The following is a 13,281-nucleotide window of genomic DNA, read 5'->3' on the forward strand; positions in this document are numbered from 1 at the left end:
TTTGCTACTATATTTTTAAAATTGTTGATTACATGTGAATGAATGAACAATTTAATTTATATATCTATAATATATTTTATTTCTATATCATATATTTTTTAAAAATTTCCTTATTATGAAACTTTAGAGAAATGCTTATTTAAAACTTTGTGCATTATAATTGGTATTTTTAATTTAATATTTATCTATAAATTACAATAAATGGTTCTATTTAAATTTAATATTAAAATTTCATAATAAACAATTAGTAATTTAACTAAAAATATTATAAGATTAAGCCAAAAATATTTTATGAGTCATAATCAAATATTAAGATTTTTTTTTCTTGTTTAAAATTATTATCATTGAGAAATACAATATAATTTTAAATAAATTTATTTGTTTTACACAAATGAACTTCAATCTTTTCAAGTTATTCTGATATTTATATTATATAGTTAACATTATTTTTTTATGAAAATTTACTAAAATATTTAAAGTAAAAAATTTAGTAAAATATTTAATTACATGTTTTTTCTTTACATCTTTAACTATTATTTATTGATAATTTTATTGTTAATGAAAACAATCAATTTTTTTAAATCTTTTTCTTTTTTATATATGTAAAAAGTAATTTTAGATTTTTTATAATAGATAAATATATTTAAAAGATTTATCTAATTTTTAATCTAAAATTTATTTAAATACTAAGATGTTAAAAATCTTATAAATTATGATAAAAGTAGATAAATCTTTTATTATTTTAATTATGGAATATTTATTCTATATAATTTTTTATTGTAATTATATTATCGCATAATTTTTTATTGCAATATGAAAGTTCCTATATGTTTAGTCTTTAAACAGTTATAGTGCAAAAGTTATACTTTAAACTTGCGCACAAAATAAAAATATTAGGAAAAAATTTATTTATAAAAAATTGTTCATAAAAATTTTTATGATATTAATACGATAATTTTAGTTTCATAATTTGATTGCATTAAAAAATTACATTAAAAAATTCATAAGAAAAAACATTGTTAACTGTGATTATAAATATATATATATAATTCAAGTATACATTCGTATTGTTGAATCTGCACCTGCAGAAAATACCCATGGTTGAATAGGATGGAACATCACATCCAAAATACCAAAATCATTATAAGATTCATGATTACATAATCTCTTAAGTGGTACAATCAATGCATTTTGCAATAAATCACTAAAATGCATTATGAAATAATTAATACATAATGAAAATTATATTAAATAATTATAAATTATCTTACTTATACACCATTCCATGAGAAACAATAAGGCTCCTATCATCAGAACCAGATGCAAAAAGAGGATATCGCTTATGAAAGATAACACTTCGAACGCCCGTACCATGTAAACGTAATGTCTGATAAGGTTTTGTACTTAAATCAAGATCAAACCAAAGCATTTTGCGATCATAAGTGCCTACTAAAATATTATCACCTCCTAGAAATATAAATATAATTAAATAATGATAATATAAATCATTCATGTAATATTCGATTTATTTACCTGGATGAATTGCCATTGATGATATCCATTGTGAATTCGATAATAATTTTTTAATCATTTCTTGTTTTACTAAATCATATATTCGTATGTTTCGTTGAGTCTAAAATTATTTTTTTTTTTATTGCAATTATACTTATAAAATTATACATTTAATTTGTATTTTTTACTTACTGCTACAAACAAATAAGGCCTAATTGGATGAAATAAAACACATTGTATTAAACCTTTTGATCTAGTAAATGGTAATTGAGATCTTCGTTTCGATAATTGATTTATTAAGACAGATCTGTTTTGACCATCTGGCATAACAGCAGCAAAATAATCACCTTTACCATGCCAAGTTACTTGTTTTACTATCTTAAAATGATTTAAAATTATTCTGATTCCATCAGTCCAATATTCACCTTCTGCTTGTTCCCATTGAACAGCAGTTTTCACTCTCTCACTTACTGTAAATATAATTATTCTAATTCTACTATTTTTTAATAATGTTCATAAAATTATAATATTATAAATAGTTATATTACATTTTTAAATTATACAAATATAATACAATATATTTAAAAATATATATAATAAAATATATAATATAATATAATATAAAAAATATATTAAAATACCTATAACATCACTTTGTGGTATTATTTCTAGTAATTGATTTGTTTTACTAGTAATTAAATGATCTCCTATACCAGGATTTATCAAAAGAATCTTTTTATCTGCAGCTACCGCTATAAGTGATAAAGATTGATTTGGAGACCATGCTGTAGATCTAATAATTCCTCCACATGGAATTGTTTTTACACATCTGCCTGTTGCTATTTCCCATACTATCAAACAATTAATTGTTATATATAATATATAATATACAATATTTCATATAAAGGAACTTACTTTTTAAATTCATATCATCACTACCAGAAGCAATGTATTGTCCCATTGGTTCTACAGTAATACTTCTTATCATATCTGTATGACCTTTAAATACCATGGACATTGTTGTAGGAAATGGTTGTAAATCTTTTGGACTAGGTAATTGAGGTACTAAAGCTTCAGGTTCTATTGTTAATTTCATTTTCAACGCTCTAGGACATAAATACAAATCTAAACATCTCTGAAATCTTTCTTTAACATATTTCGGATAAGAAGGAACTTCGCGAAGTGAATTAAATTTCTGTGGAATGAAATGTAATTTTCGTTTCCATGGTGCTGTTTGTAATTTATTCCATTCTTTTAATTCCTTTTTATCAAATAGATATTCTGGTGGAGGATTATAACTTTCTGCATGTCCAGGTAAATGTCTTTTTGGTGGTGGAATGTGTTTATGAATTCTACGCATTTCTTCAGCTTGGTCATCTGATTGCCACAACATGTAAAATTGTGGATCATTTTTTTTCTGTTCTTTTTCTTTCTTTAATTCTTCTGAAGATTTTATCCAACCCATTTTAAGTGCATGAACTAATTTTGATATTTTTTTAGCTTCTGGTTTAGATGGTAAGAATGAACGTTTATGTTCTGGAAATTTACGTACTGGTGTTTTCATTATTTCTGAAGTAAACCATTCTATCCATGGCTATAATAAAGCAATAACATTAAAAAGTGAATTATTATAGAAGATCAATTAATGAATTATTATTAAATTATAAAATATTAAACAATAAAAATTATAATTAATCTTATTATGATGAATAATGAAATACTTACAGAATATTCATCAAAAGTTACATCAGGAATTTTTCGTTTTTGTATCCTTGTAATTAAATCTATATCTGCTTCACTTAATTTAACATCTTGTCCGGTTTGAGGATCTTTAATTGTTCTCCAAAAATCAGGATCTTCCATTCTTTTCAAAAAATTATCTAACTGATCACCTTTTTGAGGTTTTATAATTTTTTTACCATCCCAATTATAACCAATGTGATCATAGTCATTATACCATTTCATTGGTATATTTCCAATTGTATTGCGAATATCTTCTTCATCAGAACTATCATATTCATATTCATCTATTTGCTGATTATTTATCATTTTATCACTATTTATTTTTTTGCTTATGCTAGATTCAATATTTTTTTCTAAATCTTTTTCTTTAGATCTTTTTATATCATTTAACTTAAAATTATTATCATTTTTTATTTTATTATTCTGTGTAACTTTAGAAATAGTTAATACATTTGATTTATTAATTTTATTTGTAAAGCATATATTTTGTTTATTAATTTGTATTTTATTAGATACATTATTTTTGTTATTGATATTAGATACAAAAGATCTATTTTTTTTTATCTCTTTAGATTTATTTTGTTTAGATTTGAAATTTTCATTTTTTGAAAAGTTTTCCAAACTTTTATCTTTACTTTCATTAGTGTTTTTATCGAGAGAAATATTTTCTTCATTTTCGGAATAATCTTTATCCAAATTAAGATCATCTGAATCTTTATCCAAACCAAGATCATCTGAATCTGTTTCAAAACTTAATTCTTCTTCATCATCAGATTCAAAAACAATTGGATCTTTTTCGGTATCTGATTCAGGAATATCTTCATTTTCATCTATTTCTTCATCTGTACTTTCATCATTGTTATTCACTTCAGCAGATAATAAATCTTCAGCACCTGAATCCTAAATAATTTTTCCATTTAAATTACTTTATATTTCTTTACAATAATCTTTTTAAAATGAATAATATTTTAATTTAAATAATTATTTTTTATCATAATAATAATAAATATTTTAAATTCAACTTATATATAAATTTGTTTAAAAATATGTTGTCATGAGATAAAATTCCATAAAACTTATTTGATATTTAAATACTTAAATTATTTATATATTTAATAAAAAATATTCAATAAGATAATATTTCTATAATTTATTTCGTATTAAAAAGATTTTTATTAAAAAATTTTTATTAAAAAATTATTAGTTTAAAAAATATATATTAAAAAGTTATATATCTTTTATTAATGAGAATGTAGTATTAAAGAAACATTACCGATTCTTCTTTAAATATAGATTTTGTTGAATTCTCTTCTTCTTCTGTAACATTATTTTTAATTTTTGTGTTACTCAATTTTCTTTTTGAAGTTTTCTGTTTATTCTTCATTTCTTCACGCATATACAAAAAGTAGAAAGGTTATGTATTCACGTGATATTAGTTTCAAATTTATGTATTATATACATAACCATAAATAAAGTACTTACATAATAGAACAATAACTTAATATATAATAATATATTTTTCTATTTCACACAAGTGCAAATTTATTTATTATTATTATTTTACATATTATATATTATTATTATTTTACATTATTATATATAATATGAATAAGATATTAAAAATATTTTAAATTATTTAAATAATTTGTTTTATTAAATTCATATTATTTATTAATTATTATTATTATATTATTATTATTATTATAACAAATTTATTAATTATTTTAGTATTGTTAATTTATTTTAATATTATTTTCAATATTAGATAATAAATTGAAATTTTTTAATTTTTAAAAATTTAAATTAATAAAAAATAATTTTGAAGAATTATTTAAATTAATTTCTTTAAATTTATTTGGATTATTTTCTATTAAGTTTAAATTTTCTTCAATAATTAATAGAAAATATAATAGAATAGAAGTCAATAAAAAATATAATAATAAAAAATTGTACTTATCGTATTTATTGAAACGAAAAAAAATATGAAAATATCTCAAATTAATTAAAATTTAAAATCTAAAAAAATTGAAACATTTAGTTAAAAAAGTTAATTTTTTTTTTATTTTAATTAGTAATTAGTTTCACTATTGATAATATATAAAATATATAAAATGTATTATTTTAATCTTTATTAATTAATAATTAATTTATTAATTGTTTAAAATTATTTAATCAATCCTTTATTTTTTTATAAATGCTAAATAAAAATAATTAACAAAATTTTAATTTTTCAAATAATCAATAAATATTTCATAAAGATGAATTAAATTTTATTGAATATGTAAAGAAACATTATAATTAATTATAATATGAATAAGATATTAAAAATATTTTAAATTATTTAAATATAATTTGTTTTGTTAAATTCATATACATTATATAAATAAAATACTTTATTTATGTACATTTTTCTATATATATCTTTTTAAAAAATTTATATAATATAGATATGAAAATTTAACTATTCATATTACTATAAATGAAAAATAATCTATAAATTCTTACAATATTTTTTAATTTGCTATATCACTATATTATATTTTATTTGTTGTGCAGTATTAGGTGGTGTAGTTGTTGGATGAATATGAACAGGTAAATCCCAAATCATTGTTTCAACATCCAAAACTAATGGTCCTTGCCAATTAATACTAGTTTCATTTGGCATTTCTACTAGTTTTGAAGTTGTAACAAATTCAAAATGTAATCTCCATTTTAATGTCATCAAATCAGTAGTAAAATCTGGTGTTACATGTAATGGTATTGGTAATACTAAATGAGAATATTTTAAACCCATACACATTTCATGATGTTTATTGTAACTAACTAAAGTTGGAGTTATGACTTTTCCTCGTCTGTATTCATCAGAAATATGTTCTTCTGATTGCAATGCAACAGATACTTGTGCACAAGAAACAGTGGCATTTGAGAAATCAAATGTTCCAACTATATCTTCTCCAAGTTTATAGGAATTTTTGAAAAGACAAAATCTTACGACGCGTCCACGTCCATTTGTAATATTATAAAAATTTGGACTACGTCTAGCTGTTAAATTCTAAATTTTAAAATAAAATATTAATTGACAATATATATACCATAAAATATATAGTTTTTAATAAAAAGTATAATAAACCTGAAGAGTTTGTAATGCAATATCTAATGGAGTTTCTCTATGTTGTGTTTCCATGAATGGATTATTTGGACTTAAATCGACACTATCATTGCAAGCAGCTACTTCAGGCAATTCTGAAATTGTTAAATTGAAAATTATATGCAAATGTACANATTTTTTGTTTTTTTCATTACAGGTAAAATTTTACAATCTTAATTTCATATATAAAAAAATTGCATATTTTTAATATAAGAAAAATTGATAATAAATTGATAAAATAAATGAAAAATTTCTATTATATTTAGTATAATTAATAAAATAATAGTTTTAAATGCAATTTTCTCATATTTTTGCGATATATAATTTTTTAGATTAATTTTTACATTGTAAATTTATTCATTTATTTCTATATAAAAAATAAATTTAATAAATCAAATAAATAATAACTACCACTCAAAGAAAGTACTCTAAATGGAATTCTAAGTAATTTTATAGCTGTGTTTACTCGTTGTGTTCCAACAGTGATTTTATATGAATATTTCACTGCATGTCCTCTATAAGATGGAGGTGCATCGCTTGGAATTGTTTCCCGATAAAGATCTATAAAACTTAAATATTTAATTTTTAATCAAAAATCTAAAATATATCTAAATTTTTATTATAGACTCACATGTTTTACTTTCACCGGGAGATAAACGTAAATCACAAAATAAAATTTTAGGCTTTGTGTTTAGAACAACATGACCATTATCTTGCTGCCATGGTGCAAATGTTGTATCTGTAAGATACTTATTATATATAAAAAACAAGTTGAATAAATTATAAAGTTAGAAAAATAACTAAAGTTAGAAAAATAATATTTAAATATATACATCTATATATAAATCTATATATGAGATAATAAAAAAATGGAAAAAAAATTATTATTTTAAAATATAATAACTTACTTGCATTAATAGCAGCTAATTGAGCTGTCATGTTTAATTTTTCTGAAAAAACAATTTTACTATTTGTGGAACATTGACAATGAACTTGAGCACTAGCCCATGCAAGACTTTCAAAAATATCACTGAAATTAATTATAATTTACATATAAAAAGTAGAAAAAGATTTTTTCGATATCAATAAATTAATAATATATTACCTATGACTTTGAGAAATTTGATGAATTGGATTTGGAGGATTACTAAACGAAACTAAACATTCTATAACTTCACCAGAAAAATATACAGGTCCTCTAATTAATTTTGCTGTTATTTCAATCATTTTTATTATAAATTGCAAATAATTTTCTTAAATAATTTTTAAAATATGTTTATTCCTTATATAATGTAAATATTTCGTGTCACAAAATTCGTTTTATATTTTATAAAAATTCAATTTTTCTGTTCTATTATACAAAATGATATTTAAAATTAATTTCATTTATTATTTTCAATTTGTGAACTTCATTTCATTATTTTTCTCTTCTATGTTCAAAATTGACATTTTTAGGATTTCATTAATATTAGTCTAGAATTATAAATATATAGAGTATCAATAGATATTAAATTTTAATATTAAATTTTATTATTACACATGCATAAATTGCACATATATAATATTTTTAAATATAGTTTACAATATTTCAATCTATATTAATAAACTGTGTCTATATATATTATTTAATTTGTTATAATTCAATTTAAGCCATTAGACTTAAAAACAAATTACATGTGTAAAATTTCAATTTCTAATACGTATCCATTTGTTTGTTTCTTAGTATATTTTGTTTCTTCTAATAATGCTTTTTCACTTGATGATTCAATATTTATTGATAAGTATTTATGATAAGTATTTATGATATTGATAAGTATTTTATTAGAAATACAAGTTACAGTAATATAGTTATTAAAAAAATAATATTTATTTTTGTAATATCTGTATCACAATGATATCAATTTTTTACTTTAAATTGTGTAATCATCAGTGAATTAACAATAAAAATTATTATTGCAATGGAAAAAATAACTGTATGTGAAATTTTTAACCAAGTTGATGACAAATATTATACACTTTATGTAGAATGGTTTAATTCATATCTTAAAATAATGTTATTAGAATCAAAAATATTACCGCTGATTGGTGAGGTTAGTTCACAAATCGAAAAAAAAAAAAAAATTAAAAAATAAAAAAAATTTCAATTATATAAATTTTTTAAAAATATATAAGTTTTATTCAATAAAAAAATTGTTATATTGTAGATGAACACTAAAAGTATAAATGATTTTTCTAATGAATTATCTAAATCATTTGATGAGTATTTTACAGAAACAAAAAAAATACTTTGTGGGGAAGATACAGAAATTAAATATTTTATTAAAAATAAAATTTTAGAATGGAGAAACAATACATGGATCCTTGGAAAAATTGAATTGCATTCTATTTTAGATATTCAAGTGATGTGTGAAAATTTTCAACAACTATTAAAATTTTACCAAGGTATTCAAAATAAAATAACTATATTGGAAGAAAAAAATAAAAATTTAATATGTATAAATGAAACATTAAATTTGAAAATAGAAAAAATGATAGAAATCAAAACTACTATGGAACAAGATCTTTATAAAAAATTTATAGTACTCCTAAATTCAAAAAAAAAAAAAATAAAAAAATTAGAAAATACTATAAAAGAAAAAGAAAGTAGTAAAAAATCAATTTTTGATGTATGTACAGATGAAAGTGAAGAATCTGAAAAAGATCAAACTGAAAATTACATTTCTACACTATCTACCATTAGTAAACAAAAGTCTTTTATTAATAATAAGCCACAAAAAATACAAAAAAATAAAAAAACTAATAATATTTCTGATGATAAAATAATTTATGAAGCATCTAGCAGCAAAGATTATTCAAATAATTTTAGCTTTAAGAAATCAAGAAGTAGTTTAACTTTTATCGAAGAAGAATCTGATAATGAATTATTTCTTTAATAATATTTTATTTATAACTTTTATTTACAATTTACAATCTTTTAAAATATTATGTAAGAATATTGTGCAATGAATGCTTAAAAATTGTTTATATTATGAATATAAATAATATTTTATTATATCATATAATTATTATTTTACTTTAATGAAATTTAATTCATGAAAATATTCTAATTCATGAATTTTATATAAAATATTTTTTAAATATACTAAATTATGATGAAAAAAAATCTAAAAATAAAATGATTATTATTAATTATTATATACTCTATTTTGTATATAAATTATAAATATATAAATACTATTATAAATTTCATTTTATAAGTATAATGAATTAATCAAAGAATTATAATTAACATAATTAACATAAAACTATTGTGAAATTATAATATGTGCATTGTAATATTCACGTAATATTTTTACTTTTCAATAAAAGAAAATATGTATATATATATTAAAAAGAAAATTTTATGCAATATGATAAAATATGACCTATAATTTTTTCGATATAATATTATTTCTATAAAATACTTTTCTAATGCTAAATTATTATTCAATTTATTTTTTCAATTACTTTTATCATCCATTAAAATAAAATATTCTTACAGATTGAATGAATAAAAATAAAATATATAAATTCAAAAATATATAAATTCAAAAATGATGGAACATATTTAATATATCATGATCCTATATAATTTTCCGAATAGTACGATAATGCACATATTGCAAATAATTTGAATCATTATTATATCATTTTCATTTGTTTATTGAAATATAAAATATATTTATTATTACATTTAACTATATTATTATTATATTTAACTAAGTATTGTAATTTTTAATCATATTAGTGATTAAATATATTGAATTCTGATCTGTAAGTTTAATGCATTATCATTTCTATTTCTCAAATATGATTGTCAAAAAACTAATACTAATGATAATAAATATAAATATTTATTGAATATAAATATTAATGTCGTATCTCATAAGAAAATTGTCGATCATTCTGTTCCGATATTCGAGGATGAATAGATGAAGGTAATGTTACCGGAGAAGAATTAACAAACGGTGTGTGATAATCGTAACGATAATAAGCGAATGATTCCCATCGGGATGTATGTTGAACATTTAAAGAAGTAGTTGTAGTAACTGGTGCATTATTAGCGTAATAGTTTCTTTCTGTTACATTCGGAACATAATTGTATTGTGGTTCTAAAAGACTTTGCAGATGCCGTATGTATGTAATCGCGTGTCTAAGCGATTCGATCTTCGAAAGTTTTTTACCAGGTGGTTTACAGATTGGAAGCTTCGATCGTAACAATTCAAAAGCACGATTCATATCACGCATTCTTGTGCGTTCACGATCACAAGCTGATTTTTTATAATCTGAGAATGAAATAGAAATCAATTTAAAAAAATATATAACATTTAAATTATATATAAGAAATATTTTTTGATATAAATATAATTATAAATTATAATAATTATAATAATATAAATTTATATAATTTTTATAATATAAATATTTTTTTTTATTTATAAATTAATTTTTAACACATAGAGATATAACATGAAATGATAATAACTATAGAAATAAATATTATATATAAAAAAATAAGTTATTTTATTATTTATTATTATTAGAATTATATATTATTTATTTCACCTTTCTCAGTTTGTGATGATTCTCTTTGAACTGATTTAATGTTAGTCTCGTGAAGAATTTCTAAATGAGGATTGCTATTAATCATTTCCGGTTCGGGAACTCTTATTACAAATACTCGATCATCACTTTGTTGACGATCTTCGAAATTTCCATTGTGCCATGATCTTCTTGGTGACTGTCGAGATATATTTGAATTTTCTATAAATAAATATTGTATTGTAATTACTTTTATAATTATTTTCTAATAATTATTATTTTGAAATATTTTTTTATATCTTAATAATTTTAAATAATAAATTATCAGAAGTTGATATTATAATTCACGATAAAGTATTCGATGGTAAGATATTTTTATCATATGATAAAATATTATTATATGGTATCTATATTTAATATTAAACAAAAATTGTTCAATATCAATAAATAATAAGATGACTAATAATAATAATAGCTTTATTAATTGAATAATATTATGTAAACATATAAAAAATATTTCTTTGTATAAACCTGTCAATTATATCCTTTATATGTGTCTATATATCATGTTCTGCATATTGTATAGGGAAAAAATTAAATGTATACATATATAAATAAATATTACGAATTAATATGAATATATACCATGAATATACCTGATCCATTTCTTATTAACTGATCTTGCAAATATTGATTGACATTGGGCAATTTAGACGATAAACTTTTCTCTTGATTTAAGATTTCTTGCTGTTGCCGTTTAGAATTTTTATCTAGATCCAACAATATAGGCGAATGAGCGCATTCTTCGCTATCATTTTCTGACTAAAAAAAATTAAAACAATTTTCGATTTTTAGAAGTGTTCTTTTCTTACACCTTTTTTTTTTGTAAAAAATTATTTAGAAATTATTATTATACGAAATGAAACATGTGAATTCAAAGATTTTATCGATTAATCCTTTTCACGTACAATAAGGTGTATAAGATAAAATTAAAAATTATTATATAGTTATAAGTAAGAATAATTTTCGTGTACAACATCTGTGCATCTATCTGGATAATAAAAAAAGATTCAAAGAATAATTACAAATGTAATATATAATTTAAAAATATTAAAAATATTTAATTACACATGAACAAACATGATCCTATTTAGAAGATTTTCGTGAAATAATTATATCGAATGCAGAAGAAACTTTTCGAAAGGAAATTTTTTGAAAGAAATATTTTAAGATGTCGAATAAAGAAAATTGTTCTTTTTCATTTATATTTCTAAATATATTTTAAATTAATTCTTTATTAAAAAACATGTTAAATATAATCATTCCTTCATTTATTCGTTTCATTTTTATTATTAATAAAATTTAAACGTATTTTCTCCAAGTATTTTTACGAATATACCTTAAAAATAAATTTCCCAATTAATTTCTAGAAATCTTCTATTATACGCAACAAGATAAGTAACGCATTAAATACTCTCTACTTTTGTACATCGAAGAAATTTCAAAACACGGTTTAAATATGACATAATATAACAGAAAAAATTAAATCACAATGTTAAAGTTTCCTAAAAAAAAAAAAAAATAATAAAAATCTGAATCTGAAAATTGCATCTTCCTGTATAAATACCGCAAATACCCCTATCTATGCGTAGCAGGGGGTTGAAGGGACATTACCTCGTTTCGCGACAACTCGTTGCCGTATTCCTCCGAGTCCATTCCGAAGAATCGAATGCTTATTAAGAGAAATTCGTCGGATCGTTCCTAGAACAGTTTATCCAAGAAGGTGGTAAAGGGTACTGTCGATCTATCTTCTTCGAGGAACTTTTCTCGAAGGCATATATCACACGCAAACTGTCGAACTCGTTTGTCGTCGGATAAGATGTGGATCGGTCACAGACAGTCGTTATTAATGTTAATTTTATCCATTTATTAAGTATTCAGGTGTTCCAACAGGGGCTCTCAATTTAAGGAAGGCATCGAATGATCGTTTGTCCAATGATTTTTCTCTCGAATGACCCTTACGCGATGTCTCCTGAAACTGAAATAAAAATTTGCTGAAACTGTGCGAAGTTTATGCGAATTATTAATTTTTCCTTTTCCGTAATTCCTTTTTTTTGTAACTTTATAGATATTAATTAATCTTTCGTGCATGGAAAATTAAAAAAAATATATAAATAGTTATTTTATTTAGTTGGATGATATCGTTATTCGAAGATTATGATCAATGTTGTGAAACTTGTACGAATTTTATTTTTTGTAATCTTTAAAATAGAGGCAATCGATGCAAATATTTAAAA

General features: G+C 20.9%; 4 protein-coding genes across 5 annotated transcripts; 1 reads left to right on the top strand and 3 right to left on the bottom strand.

Moving 5' to 3' along the window:
* Positions 1 to 1,024: 1,024 nt before the first annotated feature.
* Positions 1,025 to 4,639, bottom strand: LOC122713082 (ribosome biogenesis protein BOP1 homolog). Its single transcript, XM_043933224.1, has 8 exons — positions 4,529 to 4,639; positions 3,238 to 4,155; positions 2,428 to 3,106; positions 2,154 to 2,363; positions 1,705 to 1,982; positions 1,534 to 1,633; positions 1,272 to 1,467; positions 1,025 to 1,204 (listed from the first exon to the last, which is right to left on the bottom strand). The coding sequence occupies exons 1-8, from the start codon at positions 4,637 to 4,639 to the stop codon at positions 1,051 to 1,053; spliced, it is 2,646 nt and encodes an 881-aa protein (XP_043789159.1). The 3' UTR covers positions 1,025 to 1,050.
* A 1,051-nt stretch (positions 4,640 to 5,690) lies between these two features.
* Positions 5,691 to 7,727, bottom strand: LOC122713499 (RAB6A-GEF complex partner protein 2). Of its 2 annotated transcripts, none has more exons than XM_043934037.1 (6): positions 7,509 to 7,727; positions 7,312 to 7,433; positions 7,035 to 7,142; positions 6,815 to 6,964; positions 6,386 to 6,498; positions 5,691 to 6,307 (listed from the first exon to the last, which is right to left on the bottom strand). In XM_043934037.1, the coding sequence occupies exons 1-6, from the start codon at positions 7,628 to 7,630 to the stop codon at positions 5,777 to 5,779; spliced, it is 1,146 nt and encodes a 381-aa protein (XP_043789972.1). In that variant the 5' UTR covers positions 7,631 to 7,727; the 3' UTR covers positions 5,691 to 5,776. The 2 variants fall into 2 exon arrangements, with proteins under 2 accessions (XP_043789972.1, XP_043789980.1); XM_043934045.1 differs by having other exon boundaries at positions 7,035 to 7,152; positions 7,509 to 7,522.
* A 546-nt stretch (positions 7,728 to 8,273) lies between these two features.
* LOC122713628 (DNA repair protein xrcc4-like) lies at positions 8,274 to 9,400 on the top strand. The gene is made up of 2 exons (XM_043934261.1): positions 8,274 to 8,493; positions 8,608 to 9,400. The coding sequence occupies exons 1-2, from the start codon at positions 8,362 to 8,364 to the stop codon at positions 9,334 to 9,336; spliced, it is 861 nt and encodes a 286-aa protein (XP_043790196.1). The 5' UTR covers positions 8,274 to 8,361; the 3' UTR covers positions 9,337 to 9,400.
* Positions 9,401 to 10,102: 702 nt separating this feature from the next.
* Positions 10,103 to 12,822, bottom strand: LOC122713648. Its single transcript, XM_043934301.1, has 4 exons — positions 12,659 to 12,822; positions 11,641 to 11,806; positions 11,009 to 11,206; positions 10,103 to 10,728 (listed from the first exon to the last, which is right to left on the bottom strand). The coding sequence occupies exons 1-4, from the start codon at positions 12,698 to 12,700 to the stop codon at positions 10,313 to 10,315; spliced, it is 822 nt and encodes a 273-aa protein (XP_043790236.1). The 5' UTR covers positions 12,701 to 12,822; the 3' UTR covers positions 10,103 to 10,312.
* Positions 12,823 to 13,281: the final 459 nt, after the last annotated feature.

This window comes from Apis laboriosa, unplaced genomic scaffold (genome assembly GCF_014066325.1).
Source record: "Apis laboriosa isolate Shangri-la unplaced genomic scaffold, ASM1406632v1 scaffold112_cov148, whole genome shotgun sequence".
Classification (NCBI taxonomy): domain Eukaryota; kingdom Metazoa; phylum Arthropoda; class Insecta; order Hymenoptera; family Apidae; genus Apis; species Apis laboriosa.

Coding starts and splice junctions, on each gene's coding strand:
- LOC122713082 (XM_043933224.1), bottom strand. CDS start 4,639: ATGAAGAATAAACAGAAAACTTCAAAAAGAAAATTGAGTAACACAAAA. Junction 2,364..2,427: donor TGATGATATGAATTTAAAAA/GTAAGTTCCTTT, acceptor ATTGTTTGATAG/TATGGGAAATAGCAACAGGC. Junction 1,205..1,271: donor TCTCATGGAATGGTGTATAA/GTAAGATAATTT, acceptor AATGCATTTTAG/TGATTTATTGCAAAATGCAT.
- LOC122713499 (XM_043934037.1), bottom strand. CDS start 7,630: ATGATTGAAATAACAGCAAAATTAATTAGAGGACCTGTATATTTTTCT. Junction 6,499..6,814: donor TAGAGTACTTTCTTTGAGTG/GTAGTTATTATT, acceptor TAACAATTTCAG/AATTGCCTGAAGTAGCTGCT. Junction 6,308..6,385: donor TTGCATTACAAACTCTTCAG/GTTTATTATACT, acceptor TTTAAAATTTAG/AATTTAACAGCTAGACGTAG.
- LOC122713628 (XM_043934261.1), top strand. CDS start 8,362: ATGGAAAAAATAACTGTATGTGAAATTTTTAACCAAGTTGATGACAAA. Junction 8,494..8,607: donor TATTACCGCTGATTGGTGAG/GTTAGTTCACAA, acceptor GTTATATTGTAG/ATGAACACTAAAAGTATAAA.
- LOC122713648 (XM_043934301.1), bottom strand. CDS start 12,700: ATGGACTCGGAGGAATACGGCAACGAGTTGTCGCGAAACGAG. Junction 11,207..11,640: donor GTTAATAAGAAATGGATCAG/GTATATTCATGG, acceptor ATTTATTTATAG/AAAATTCAAATATATCTCGA. Junction 10,729..11,008: donor ATCATCACAAACTGAGAAAG/GTGAAATAAATA, acceptor TTTCATTCTCAG/ATTATAAAAAATCAGCTTGT.